The 12,955-nt window shown below is 36.6% G+C and overlaps 1 protein-coding gene across 1 annotated transcript in view; it reads right to left on the bottom strand.

Annotated features, from left to right (window-relative positions):
- Positions 1-12,955, bottom strand: part of IQUB (IQ motif and ubiquitin domain containing) — a 95,850-nt gene that overhangs the window by 20,225 nt on the left and 62,670 nt on the right. Inside the window, exons 9-10 of the mRNA XM_036761208.1 lie at positions 3,245-3,415; positions 2,184-2,360 (exon numbers count right to left, since the gene is read on the bottom strand). Of these exons, the coding sequence (XP_036617103.1) occupies positions 2,184-2,360; positions 3,245-3,415 (348 nt within the window). The remainder of the gene's footprint in view (positions 1-2,183; positions 2,361-3,244; positions 3,416-12,955) is intronic.

Here is a 12,955-nt window from a genome sequence, read left to right as displayed (position 1 = left end):
ACCTTAATCTATAAGGTAAGAAAATGGTTCTAGGAATTAGAACAAAAACTGAAGAGACAAAATTTTTAAGTTCATTTCTAACTCTACTGATTAGTTAGTAAAGTGACCTTGGCAAAAGGTCTTTATCTTCTCATTTTGTTGGCATGACACAGGACTAAGAATATCTGTGGACTTCATTAAACCTAATAAGCATAATTCTTCCTTGTAGAGCCACGGGGTCCTCTCTGTCCTTCCAGGGCTTTACACATCAGGATGAAGGCTGCCACCCATGCCCCTCTGGGGTGTAGTACTAGGCCTAAGTGTCTACGAGCCCAAGTTTCAGGTAGAAAGTGACTGGGAGAATCTGCAAGATTTAACCCTTCCAAAGTTCTCCAAGGAACACTTGCTGATTCTTCGTAAAACTCTGCAGCAACTGACAATGACACCGTAAATGACAAATACAAAGAATCTGGATGGAGAATGAAGGATGAGGAATTTTTCCCACTCCATACTTAGGGAATTATATAGTTAACAGTCTCTGGCATACGAGGTAATGAAGTTAATTTCATTATTTTTTGTATAGGACATGAGATAAACATTGTTTGTTCAAACAGAAACCACGTTTACCTAAATTAAAATGGCTCATGAGATGAAGGTATCTTTCCTGCTTTTGAAAGGGTAAAACAAAGATGCAAAGTAGTTGGACTATCCATGACTCAACATGAGAAGGGACAGCAAAGACACAATAGAAAACATAAAGGCTGCTTTAAGTTCTATGTCTGCGCTCCTATCGACAAACAGAAAAGAAAATGGGCTGGTCATGTGATAAGAAGGAGCCACACACTGGAGACTTTGAAAGAATGAGGAAAAGGCCTTTGATGCCTTAAAGAGCAGAAATCACACAAAGGAGGGGCTGAGACAAAACAGCCACACTGATGAGGCCACATGTCCACCTAATTGTCCTACCTCAGTAACCCCTTTCTGAATTCACAAGAAAGGGCCTTGTAACAAATGCCTTAGCTACCTAGCATCATTAGGGTGCTCCACAAAATATAACTTCTGAAACAATTAAGGTTTACCTGCTCACATACTAAAACTTGAAAAATGTTACCATCTTTAATGGAAATTACATTAAAATCATAGAATTTTCAGAGCTCTAGGCATCGCTGAGGCTCTTTCAGGTCCAGTCTTACATATTACACACAGACCAGAGAAATCCAATGACTTGGCTAAGACCTACGGTGGTTAATGGCAGAGCCATGATTAGACATACATCATCTGGCTCTTAAAATAAATTTTCCCTTTTCCACTATACTACATTAATCTCTGCCTTATGAAAGAGACTACTCAATAAAATTTCAGTTCTTTTTGATGACTGAGGATCATGATTACGAACTTATCCAATAATAAAGGGTACAGTCTGAGTTTAAGTCTCCTTCAATGATAGATGTATTTCTCACTGTTGTTGTTTTTGCCTGTTTTTAATTGTTGCTATCCTATTTATAATCTCCTGCTTCTGTCCTGTTATATGCTGAGAATCTAGATAAACAAATTTGTTAATAAATGTAGGTTATGTCAGGGCAAACAGGCTCTGAGTGAGAGCTTCTGGGTTTGGCCTATGGAATACAGCTCATCAGTTTTAGCTTTATGATAGCTAGTTCAGGTGTTCAGGAGCCTTTTTATGTTACTTCCTGAGATCCCTTGGAGCAGTGGTATCAGACTCAAATAAAATCAGATCCCTTTTGTGTCATATTGACTTAGAAAACCACAAATTAACATTATCTATGTTGTACTATATTTTTATTTATTTTGTTAAATGTTTCCCAATACATTTTAATGCAGTTCAAGTTGCACTTGGGACATTTGCAGTCAGACAACAACTTTGATATCTCTTTTCTAGAGAGATGAGGTTGCCCTAGCTACCTCTGACTCATTGGGTACACACTGGTCATTTTCACTACAGTACAGTCTTATTCTAGGAGGCCAATAGTGTTTCTGGTTGAACTTGGTAAAAAGACATTTAATGGAGAACTCTAATCTAACTCTGACCTTCCCCCCACCCTAGGAAAGGCCTATCCTTTAAGTAGGTTTCACTGCTAAGTGTTCATGGTGTTCAAAAACAAGCCTGCAGTATTTTTAAATTTTTCTAAGCTGATTATAGCTGAAAACATAGAAAATATAACATAGAAAAATTAGAAAAATACCTTGAGGTACCTGGCGACTTCAGGATTAAACAATGGTGTTTTAATGTACTGAAGAAACAGTGTAGCTATTCTTTTTCTGAGTCCTTCAAGATTACACCTTTTAACTCCTCTCATCATAAGATCAACTTCTCGGTCAATCAATTCTAAGATGTCCTGGGTCAGTTTACATTCATGTTCCTGTGGAAGACAAAAAGTTCTTTGATAGATTTTATTAAGATTATTTCATTACTGGGGCAGCTGGGTGGCTCAGTAAATAGAGCACTGACCCTGGAGTCAGGAGGACCTGATTTCAAATGTGGCCTCAGACACTTGACATTTACTAGCTGCGAGACCTTGGACAGGTCACTTAATCCCAATTGCCCTGCCTTCCCCCCTCCAGGAAAAAAAAAGATTATTTCATTACTGATCAGTTTCCTCATCTATCACACAATACTTTTTTAAAAGAAACTAGCCCTTGTATTTTAATATGAGAGTTTTTGAATAAGAAAATACCAGGAAAAGAGGAGAAAATCATTAAAAAGAAGAGAGGTGATCAGGATAGACACAGTAATGCAAAAGATAACGGCAACTCAGATGAGCAGAGTAGGAAAAAATAAAAGTAATTGGACAAAAGAACAAGTAGGAAAATTAGAGATATATGACTCCACCAATCAGTGGGTGACTCAATATTCCCAACACACATGCACGCTCCACTACAGGTGGGCTGGTCCTCACATGCTCTTCTACACATGCATGGTTCTGTTGGAATTAGCTCTGTGCCTTTTGCTTATATTGCTTCTCTTCTTACTTCTGAATGAAGTATTTAGTATTATGCCATACTCTGAATTAAATATAAATATTCCATAGAAGAAAAAGTGCAATTTAAGTCTCAGTGGACACTAATTGTGAAACCATAAAACCATAATCTGCCAATTTTAAGTAAGAAAAGATAAAAAATAAGATTTCATTCATATAATGAATCTATTAATTATTTTAACAATTAGTGACTTTGAGATATTTTGGTTTTACATTAGGATTCAGTCAAAACATTCCTTCTACCCCAAAATCAAAGAGAAGAGTACCTTCACAGTGTGTTTCAGCGTCAACAGCACGTCTAGCCTCTCATCATCACAGATGTTTTTAATTATAATGCAGTTATAGATATCTTGCAGCTCTCTGGCTCTGATGGTATATTGTGTATCCATTAATGTTTCCTTATTATCAAATGATACCCACATCTTTGGAGCTGAACACTTCAAAAATACGTTTATTTGTATTAATACTAATTCATTAAAGATTGAAGATATCTATTACTACCAACCAAAAGATTACCTAAATATCATGTTAATATGAACACAGTCATTGATAAGAACATCAATTATAGTTAAGGGAATGAATTAAAGATCTGTAAGAACACAGAAATGTCGAACAGGCAGAAACAATGCAAGTACTAAAATTAGTTAGAAGACAAAGACTATTTTTAATTTTTTATTTGGCAGTTTAATAACTCTTTAGGCATAATTCCAGATTGTTCTCCAAAGTGGCTGGATCAGTTCACGGTTCCACAAACAGTGAATCATTGTCCCAATTTTTCCATATCCCCTCCAACATCTGTCACTTTCTCCTTCGATCATTTTGAACAATATGATGGGTATAAAATGATATCTCAAGGATGTTTTCATTTGCATTTCTCTAATCAATAATTATTTAGAGCATTTTTTCTTATAACTATAAATTGTTTTGATTTCTTCGTCAGAAAACTGCCTGATCATATCTTTTGACCATTTATCAACTGGGAATGACTCATACTCTTGTATATTTGAGAAAGCTTTTTGTATATATAAGACATTTATCTGAGTACCTGTCCATAAAATTTTCCTCTGAGACCTATATCTGAGAATCTGTCTATAAAATTTTCCCCAATTATCTGCTTTCCTTCTGATCTAAGCTACATCTGTTTTGTCTGCACAAAAATTAAGCTGCCCTTTGACCAAGCAATACCACTAGTTGTTCTATTTCCCAAGATGATTAAGGAAAAAGGAAATGAACCTACATGTTCTAAAATATTGATAGCAACTCTTTGTGGTAGCAAAGAACTGGAAATTGCTGGGATGTCCATCAAGAGGGGAATGGCTAAACAAGTTATGGTACGTGATTGTGATAGAATACTGCTGTGCTATAAGAAATGATGAGCTCAATGATTTTAGAAAACATGGACAGACTTGCACAAAACAATGAAGAACGAAACGAGCAGAACCACAAGGACACTGTAGGACATTGTATATGGTAGCAACAATTCATTTTAAGAACAAATTTGAGTGACTAAGTAATTTTGACTATTATAAATACACAAATTAACTACAAAAGACTTTTGAAGGAAGATGCTATCAACATCCATGAAAAGAACTGATTAATAGAAGTGTGTATAGAATGGTTTTACACACACACACACACACACACACACACGTGTCTAATGGTAGCCATATCTAGGGTAGGGGAAGGGGAAAAAAAGGAAGAAAAAAGTTAAATGATAACTCTATTACATATTTTAAAAGAATAGCAAGTTGTACATAATAGATTTGCAGTTTCATGTACAATCATCTTCTATTTTATGTTATAGAAATACTTATTTTATTTCTTAAATTCTGAATAAATAAAATTTAAAAAAAGAAAAGCATTTTTTATTTGTTTTCATGAGAAGTTACAGTGCACAGTATGGTGAACTAAAAAGGGATTATACAGAGTAACCAACCTACCAAAGTGAGGAAACTATGTTTCACATGTTTAGAAAACTAGTATGATTATGATGTATGATCATTGTGAATGCTTCAGTCCCTCGATGCCCAATTCTGGCAGACACTGTCCTAGAAATGGCCATTCAGCTCATCAGCTCCTGGATTTCTGCCCAAAATGGGATATCAACCTTTTAAACACTGTAATGAATTGCTTGCACCATGAAAAAGAAGCCCAACAGAGAATAGCTCAGAAAATCTTGGTATATTTAAAGGAATATCCTGATGCATAGATGAGTTAATATAATTTTCAAATTTTCATGGAATAGGAATATGACACATTATAGACTACTAATTTGGGAAAATATGATAGAAACAATGTGGAAACTTCTTCCAAGGAACCAGTGTGAAGCAGTTAAAAAAAATACATCGTTGGCCTTATCCTAACAACTAGAATGTTTAGGAGGTTGCCTCCAGAGGCCATGATTTGCCAAATCAACCCTATTTTAGTAGCAACTAATGTAGTAGATTAACAGGAATACTTATTCTTAAACTTACAAAATTATAAGGTGAGTATTATTTCAAGAGACACTTTCCCTTAGTAATTTCTGTAGTTGTACATACCAAGGGTCTATGGGCTCTACAGGTCCTTAGTTCACCTTATCATTACTCCAGTTTTGGACTCTGTAGCTGTAGACTCAGAACACTATACTGAGAAATCCCAAATTGGCATCTAATCTTGTAGTCTCTGGTCTAGTTCCCCTAACCCTAGGCCATAGCTACAACCTATCATAGCCACTGACCTAATCTGGAGACATCTAGAGTATCAAGCCATGAACTATAAAGAGAGGGAAAGAAGTGACTCCTTCCAGACTCTCATACCTTCCACTGACTTTTTGTGTGTGCATTCACTCATACATGTGTTTGGGATTGGCAGCTGGAGAGGGAAGAGATAAACAGATGAACTGAATGGATTAAGGATTAAAAATACACCAGGGCAAAATAAACCTAAAATTACTTATTTATGAATTAAAAAAACACTACATGATGTATGTTTACATTAATTTGATACTCTGATACTGCAGTGTGTGTGTGTGTGTGTGTATATATATATATATATACACACACATACATGTTTTTATACACACATGTATATACACATATATAACATGTATATATACAGACTACACAAATGTATCCATGTTCTCATTGATATGGATATCTCCTCTTCTTGACCATGGCAACTTACACATGGTTTCTCATCCAATGTGATTCTTGTCTATGTTCTCTCCATAAATCCTTCACAGAGAATCTACCCAAAGTGCTGACAGGTTAATTTTCTTCCTTAGGTATAATTTATCTAAAACTAGGCTATGAGAGTTCAAGAGATTGATTCATGAAATTACTTGATAATTGTTCTGAAGTGGAATATATTTTCTGGCTGACTGGAGACTATTTTTAATAGCTTTGGCCCTAGTTATAGGATGCTTTGTTTTTGATACTATTTTGTTAATCTTGAATTTGTTACCCTGTTAAATGTAAACAGGAATGACAGAACAAATGGGTGGGTGTTTTGTTGTTCAGTCATTTTTCGGTTATATCCGACTCCTTGTGACCCCATTTGAGGTTTTCTTGGCAAAGATTCCAGAGTGGTTTGCCATTTCCTTCTCCAGCTCATTTTACAGTTAAGGAAACTGAGGCAGAGAGGATTCAATCACTTGCCTAGAGTCACAGAGCCAGTACGTACCTGAGACTAGATTTGAACTCAGGAAGAGGAATCTTCCTGACTTCACACCCAGTACTCTACCCACTGTGGCACCTACCTGCCCTGGAATGGGAGTTTAAAATAGCTAAATGGAGATGGAAATAAAGTTACATTACTAAAAAAAAAGTTTCAAATTATATTTGCAATTTTCCATTCAAATTTGTTTTTAGAAGTATCAGGTTAGATAATTTAAGGATGAGAAAAAACTATGTTTTTTTAAATAATTATATTTTTCAGTAATTATGACATTTTCTTCTATGCTTTTAGCACATGTAATTAACAATGTTAAACCATCAGCTAAAGGACAAACTAAAAGTAAGTTCATAGCTAGAAAGGAAGTTTTAAATTCCACAGTCTCAGGACAGGTCTCAAGAAAACATCAAACCTCAGAAACCATAAATGATGTGGCTTGTTAAAATATAAATCTAAAATTAAGTAATTTATTTTAAAACTAACAGAATTAATTTGAAACCTATTAAGCACTTTGAAGTGGAATGGAAATAACATAATTATAAAATAATATAACATTTAGGACTGATGAATTAGAAATCAAAAAGTGTTGTTCTAAATGAACACAGCCTTCTTTATTATTGGTGCCATACAAAGCAATCAAAGTTTAATTTTTGCTTGAAAGTATTTCTAAAGCATTACGATGGTTATGTAATTTTAAGCTGAGTTTTTAATTTCAAGTTTTGTGTTATCTCAATTGTTATATATGCTTTTCCTCTACATAATTTTACTCTGCTGGTCAGCAGCTCATTTCATTTGCAATAATCCACTTAAAAATAACTTTTTTTTAGAGATTTCTATCTCAGATAATCAAACATGAAAAGTATTATAAAATACCATTCTTTCCCTACCCTTTCTGTAGAATGGGGTGATATTCTGCCATTTAGTGAGGGCTCCAGACACTCTGAAGCACTTTCACATAGAGTATCCCCTAGTCAAACCCTGCTTAGCTTTCAAGTCCTACCTCCTCCATTAAGATTTCTCTAATTATTCTACCCCACCAGGATTTCTCACTAATTTGATCTCATACTACTTTTAAAGTCAGTACCACAAAGTTTAGCACTTAATTGTTTTCCACTTCATCCTGCCTTTCCAACTTGATTATCTGTTCTCAAAAGGCCTTTGTCACATAATTTGAATTTTGTATCACTGTCCTAGATACATAATGGATGCTCAATAAATAGGTGACAGGCAATCAGTAAGTGAGAAGATCTCTTCCCCCCCATACTACACCCCCATTTTGAACAGGCTTCAGGTGGGGCTCCAGGTGGGGCCAAAGAAGGGAGGTTTGATTAGATCTTTGCTCCTAAGTAGGCCCCAAACCCCTAGCTACTAGGTGCTAAGCCAAAGTGGGTGTGAAGTCCCCAGGGTCCTAAGGGGAGTTGCTAAGACCAGAGCCAATAGTGGGAGCCTAAGTTCTGGCCTCTCAGATGACGTTTGATGATGGCTAAAGAGTGTATAAAAAGACAGAACAGAGCTATTTGCTGGGGGCTCTCTTGGAGTAGTGTTGATATGGAGACTCTGGGCAGCTGCAGTTAAGAGCCCTCCAGCTTGTGAACTCAGATGTTGATGCCTTCTCAGTAACTATGAATTGTATTTGGTCTGTTTATGATGTATCTTTGTAATTTGTTTGTATTTGCTCTGAAGTTCAGGGTGCTGGCTTTTTCCCTTGAACTAAGTGAATGATATTTGTATGTTGGTTTGAAATAAGACTGTTAACCCCTTAACGCTACTTTCCTTAGTAAAGCAGATCAAAAGCACCTATACTGGCAGCATCCTTGTTGTTGGGCTTGTGTTAGTCTTTCACCCCTACAGCAGCTGCTAGCTGAATTGCTGAAACACTGGCAGATAAGATCCCTAGAATCAATCTGAAGGAGGAGGTATGAAGTGCTATCATTCCCATATGAGAGACATGGAACCCAAGATAACCTTAGGAAAAGGAATCTGTCCAAGGTCGAACAACAAATTTAGTCAAAGAACTTCTGACTCCTCTATCTTCAGAGAGCCCAGGGTTGCTTGTCCCGTGCTCTTTTCACTGCGCTGCTCGGCCTCTCACTTCTCACAGCACAAAAACTGATACGATAACATATTTTCTTCTGGTGCTGTATCTACAAACAATCCAAGGTAACACCTATTTCTGTATTATACCCTTTCTTCTGTACATCTTTGAAAGTGAAAACTGACAAACCATCCACCAATACTGACAACTGGGGGCTACAGAAGAGATAAGAAATGACTAAGATTTGCAAAGTGCTTCGAGTACATTATCTTCTTGGATCCTCACCACATCCAAGGCAGGTAAATGCTACAGCTCTGATAATCTCCATTTTAGAGACAAAGAAAGGGAAGGTGAGAGAGTGGTAAGTGACTTCTCCATATGCATGTACCTAGTTATCTGAATCAGGCCTTGAACCCAGACCTTCCTAACTCTAAGCCCAATGCTCTACTATACCACCTAGCTATTTCAGTGAAATTGTATTTTATATGTAGTTAAGTTGTTTCTTTGATGAATGATACCTTTAAATCACAAACTGACTAGATTTGTAACAAGATTTTAAAGGGCAAATGGATTATACCCTTTCAATAATAAACTTGATGGGTTTTTTTAAGTAAAAAATTAATCTGAAAACACTCAGCATACCCACTTATGGAAGAGATTTGGCATTGTACATCCTCCCTACACAGCCCCTCAGACACAGGGGTGGAGTACATTGCCATTAATACTCCTGTATCCAGGGAATTACTCTCCCTTCTGTGTCAACTTTCAGACAAGAGAAACTAATAAAGTCGAGATTGACCTACCTACAAAACAGAAAATCAAATTCACTGAATTCTTGGGTATTTTTAAAAATTTCTCTCTAAAAGAGTACAATTTAATAACCTTTTGAAATTTTCTTACAAGTAGGCTGGGTTTTTATTTAAAGGCATCATCCAAAAGGACACAAAATACTCATCAATAAAATACAGCCTCACTAACAAATGCTAACTTCCACTAAGTGCCTCAAAGTTGCCAACACTAATAACTTGGTCTTCAGTTTCAGAATTCTCTGATTTCAGGCCGTTAAGGATTTGCGATTAAGGACATGACCATTTCAAATGCGTTGATTTTCTTTCCTAGCTTTTTTTTTTCTTCCATAGAGTGTTCTGGCAGCAATAAGAAATGCACAATAATCATGTTCTCTGAATTGCTTCAGAAAGTGGGCCTTTTATAAATTTCAGTTAACTTCTAACAAATGAGAGTAGAGCACCAGAGTCACAAAACAAAAACAGAAGGAAGCGATGCAAAAGGAAGGAGGGAAGGAGAGAGGGAGAGAGAGAGAGAGAGAGAGAGAAAGAGAGAGAGAGAGAGAGAGAGAGAGAGAGAGAGAAGGGATAGGTAGGGGAAGAGAGAGAGAGGTGCTGGAGAAGACAGCATGAGATGGGTACCAAGGTGCATATTGAGGGGTTTCCTTTTGATGGGGTAAGGGCCACCTCTTCATGTGAGACAGGGATGAAGAAAAAGAGAATGTGGGAAGTCTTCTGACTAATGTGAGAAGCAGAGTAGAGAAGAGGGAGATCTCATAGGATGGCCTCATTCTTTCCAATGAAATATGAATTAAAGTCCTCAGTTTGAGATAGTGTGCAAAAGAAGTGTGACAAGAGGAGGCTTAAGGAGGGATGAAAAGTTTTGAATTAGTGGTGAGTAGTCTGATGAATGGGATAGCAACCTCATGTGTAAAAAGTTTACTGTGTTGCTGCAGTAAGGCCCAGTAGAGATTATGTAACATAAATTAGTGGGCCTAATCAGAGTGGTTCCATGATTCTCATGATCTCTGTTCAACAGCATGTCAAGCAGAGCAAAGGAGACAAATGATGGGAGCATTTCAAGGCAAGGCATGACAGGACAAGGGAGCAAGAGTATAAAGGACAGAACCAAGTTGAACTGATTCACCAAGAGATTGAAATAGGCAATAGGGTTAAGAGTAGGCCTGATGGGCTGCGAAAGAACCACATGGGGAGGGGCTGGAGGGCAGTGAAGACAAAGAATCAAGTTAGGGATCCAAGTTAGGGGTAAGGCATAGAGTAAGATGGGATGATAAAAGACTATGACCAGTTAGAAGAATTTCATAGTTCATAGACACGGAAGTAGAAACTTTCTGGATCATAGCAAGGTCAAGACTACAAATACCTCTGTGTGTAGCTGAAATGAGTTCCTCTGTTGTGTGGGAGAGACTGGTATAGGGGTTTTAGAAGAAAAGAAAAGGTTTGGAATAACTTGGATGGAAAGCATGATTGTCAATCAAGAAAGAAGAAAAAGATTACCCTGTAGCTATGAGATCCTCTCTGAGATTAGATAACATAAATTGGTGGGCAACTCAGCCTTATGGTCCCATGACTTTCTCCAATAGCTTTTATCAACCCTGGAGTAGTTGCAAAGAAGGCAGAACTAGTAGTAGTATAGGGAGTAAGGGATTCAAGGTTCCCAGTGTTCAATTACTAGGTCAAGATTGTGAAGGGTGGAAGGAGGGTCAAGTGTTCAAAAATGCTTCTAATTTACAAATCTTATTTTTTCATTCATTCAATAAACAGCTATTAAGTGTCAAAATAATAAAACTAACTAGGAGCAGTTTACATTCAAAATGAGATTCTTTATGATACTGGAAACTCACATATAACCAAGTTACCTTTTGAACAGCGCTCATCAAATTTATTCGCCTATCAAAAATGGGGATCTTTCAGTTTTGATTAAAGGGGCAATCCCTTGATGAACTTCTTAAAGAGTCCTATTCACTGAATGGGCATTACCTCACTCAAAGTGAGAACCTGAAAAGACCTCAGCCTGAAAAGGCCAGGGTCTCCCAATGCATCCTGAGCCATCTCCAGTCATCCTCGTGAATATAAGGCCACTGGACCCAGAAGTGTCTGGAGGAGAAAGTGAGGCTGGTGACCTTGCATAGCCCTCCCTCACTCAAATCAAAGTCAACTGCAAGTCATGTCATCATTTCCCTGATGTGATGGTCCTCTTCAAAAACTAAGGACAAACACAACAACAAGCAATCCCCAATTCATATCTCTTATTTTGAAACAAAATGGGAAAATGGCTTTCCCTGTAGGGATCATTCACGATAGATTCGTGGAACCAGGAGATTTAGAGATGGAAGGGTTAGTTCCAAATTCCTCTCCATAATGGCTGGATCAGTTCACAGCTCCAACAATGTAACAATGTTCCAATTTTCCCACATCCTCTCCAGCATTTATCATTTTCCTGTTTTGTCATGTGAGCCAATCTGACAGGGGAGATGTGGTACCTAAGAGTTGTTTTGATTTGCATTTCTCTAATCAATAGTGATTGAGAGCATTTTTTTCACACGCCTATAGATATCTTCAATTTTTCCTCTGAAAGCTTCCTGTTCATATCCTTAGACCATTTCTCAATTGGGGAATGACTTGTATTTCTATAGATTTGGCTCAGTTCCCTGTATATTTTAGATATGAGGCCTTTATCAGAAACACTGGTTGTAAAGATTCTTTCCCAATTTTCTGCTTCCCTCCTAATCTTTGTTGCATTGGCTTTGTTTGTACAAAAATTTTTCAATTTAACATAATCAAAATTATCCATTTTGCATTTTATAATGCTCTCTATCTCTTGGGTCATCAATTCTTCCCTTCTCCATAAATCTGATAGGTAAACTATTCCTTGCTCTCCTAAATTGCATATAGTATCAGCCTTTATTCCTAAATCATGAACGCATTTTGACTTGATTTTGGTATATGTATAAGATATTGGTTTATGCCCAGTTTCTGCCATATTGTTTTCCAATTTTCCCAGCAGTTTTTGTGAAACTCAGAAGCTGGATTCTTATAAATTGCTTCATTTCACTTCAGAAGGGGTGCATGATTTTTATTGGTGAATAAGATCATAAACTATTAGTTCCCTTAGTTAAAAAGTATTGCATAGTTTAAATACATGTGGTTTATACTATCCATATTCTGAGACCCTCAGGTAAGTTACAGACTATATGCTGAATACAGAATATGAAACATCATCATAAATAGGTACTTTAAAAACTCTGTCCGTTTTCTAGTTTTTTGACTTTTAATTCTATTGGAAGGCCAACAATATATAAAAATAATTTAGTCTCCATGACAAAAGGTTGTTCAATATCAAATAGGCAGTTTCAACACATAAAAGGGTAATTGCATTTTTTTTCTTAATTTATGTTTACATAGTTTACAATAATAGTGATGCCCTTTTGGTTAAGAATTTCCAGTCACAAAATGACCTGCTGTGCTAGAGTAAAGCAATC

This window comes from Trichosurus vulpecula, chromosome 5 (genome assembly GCF_011100635.1).
Source record: "Trichosurus vulpecula isolate mTriVul1 chromosome 5, mTriVul1.pri, whole genome shotgun sequence".
Lineage (NCBI taxonomy): Eukaryota > Metazoa > Chordata > Mammalia > Diprotodontia > Phalangeridae > Trichosurus > Trichosurus vulpecula.
The sequence above is the reverse complement of the archived record's forward strand: the minus strand, read 5'-3'. Positions and strand labels throughout refer to the sequence as shown.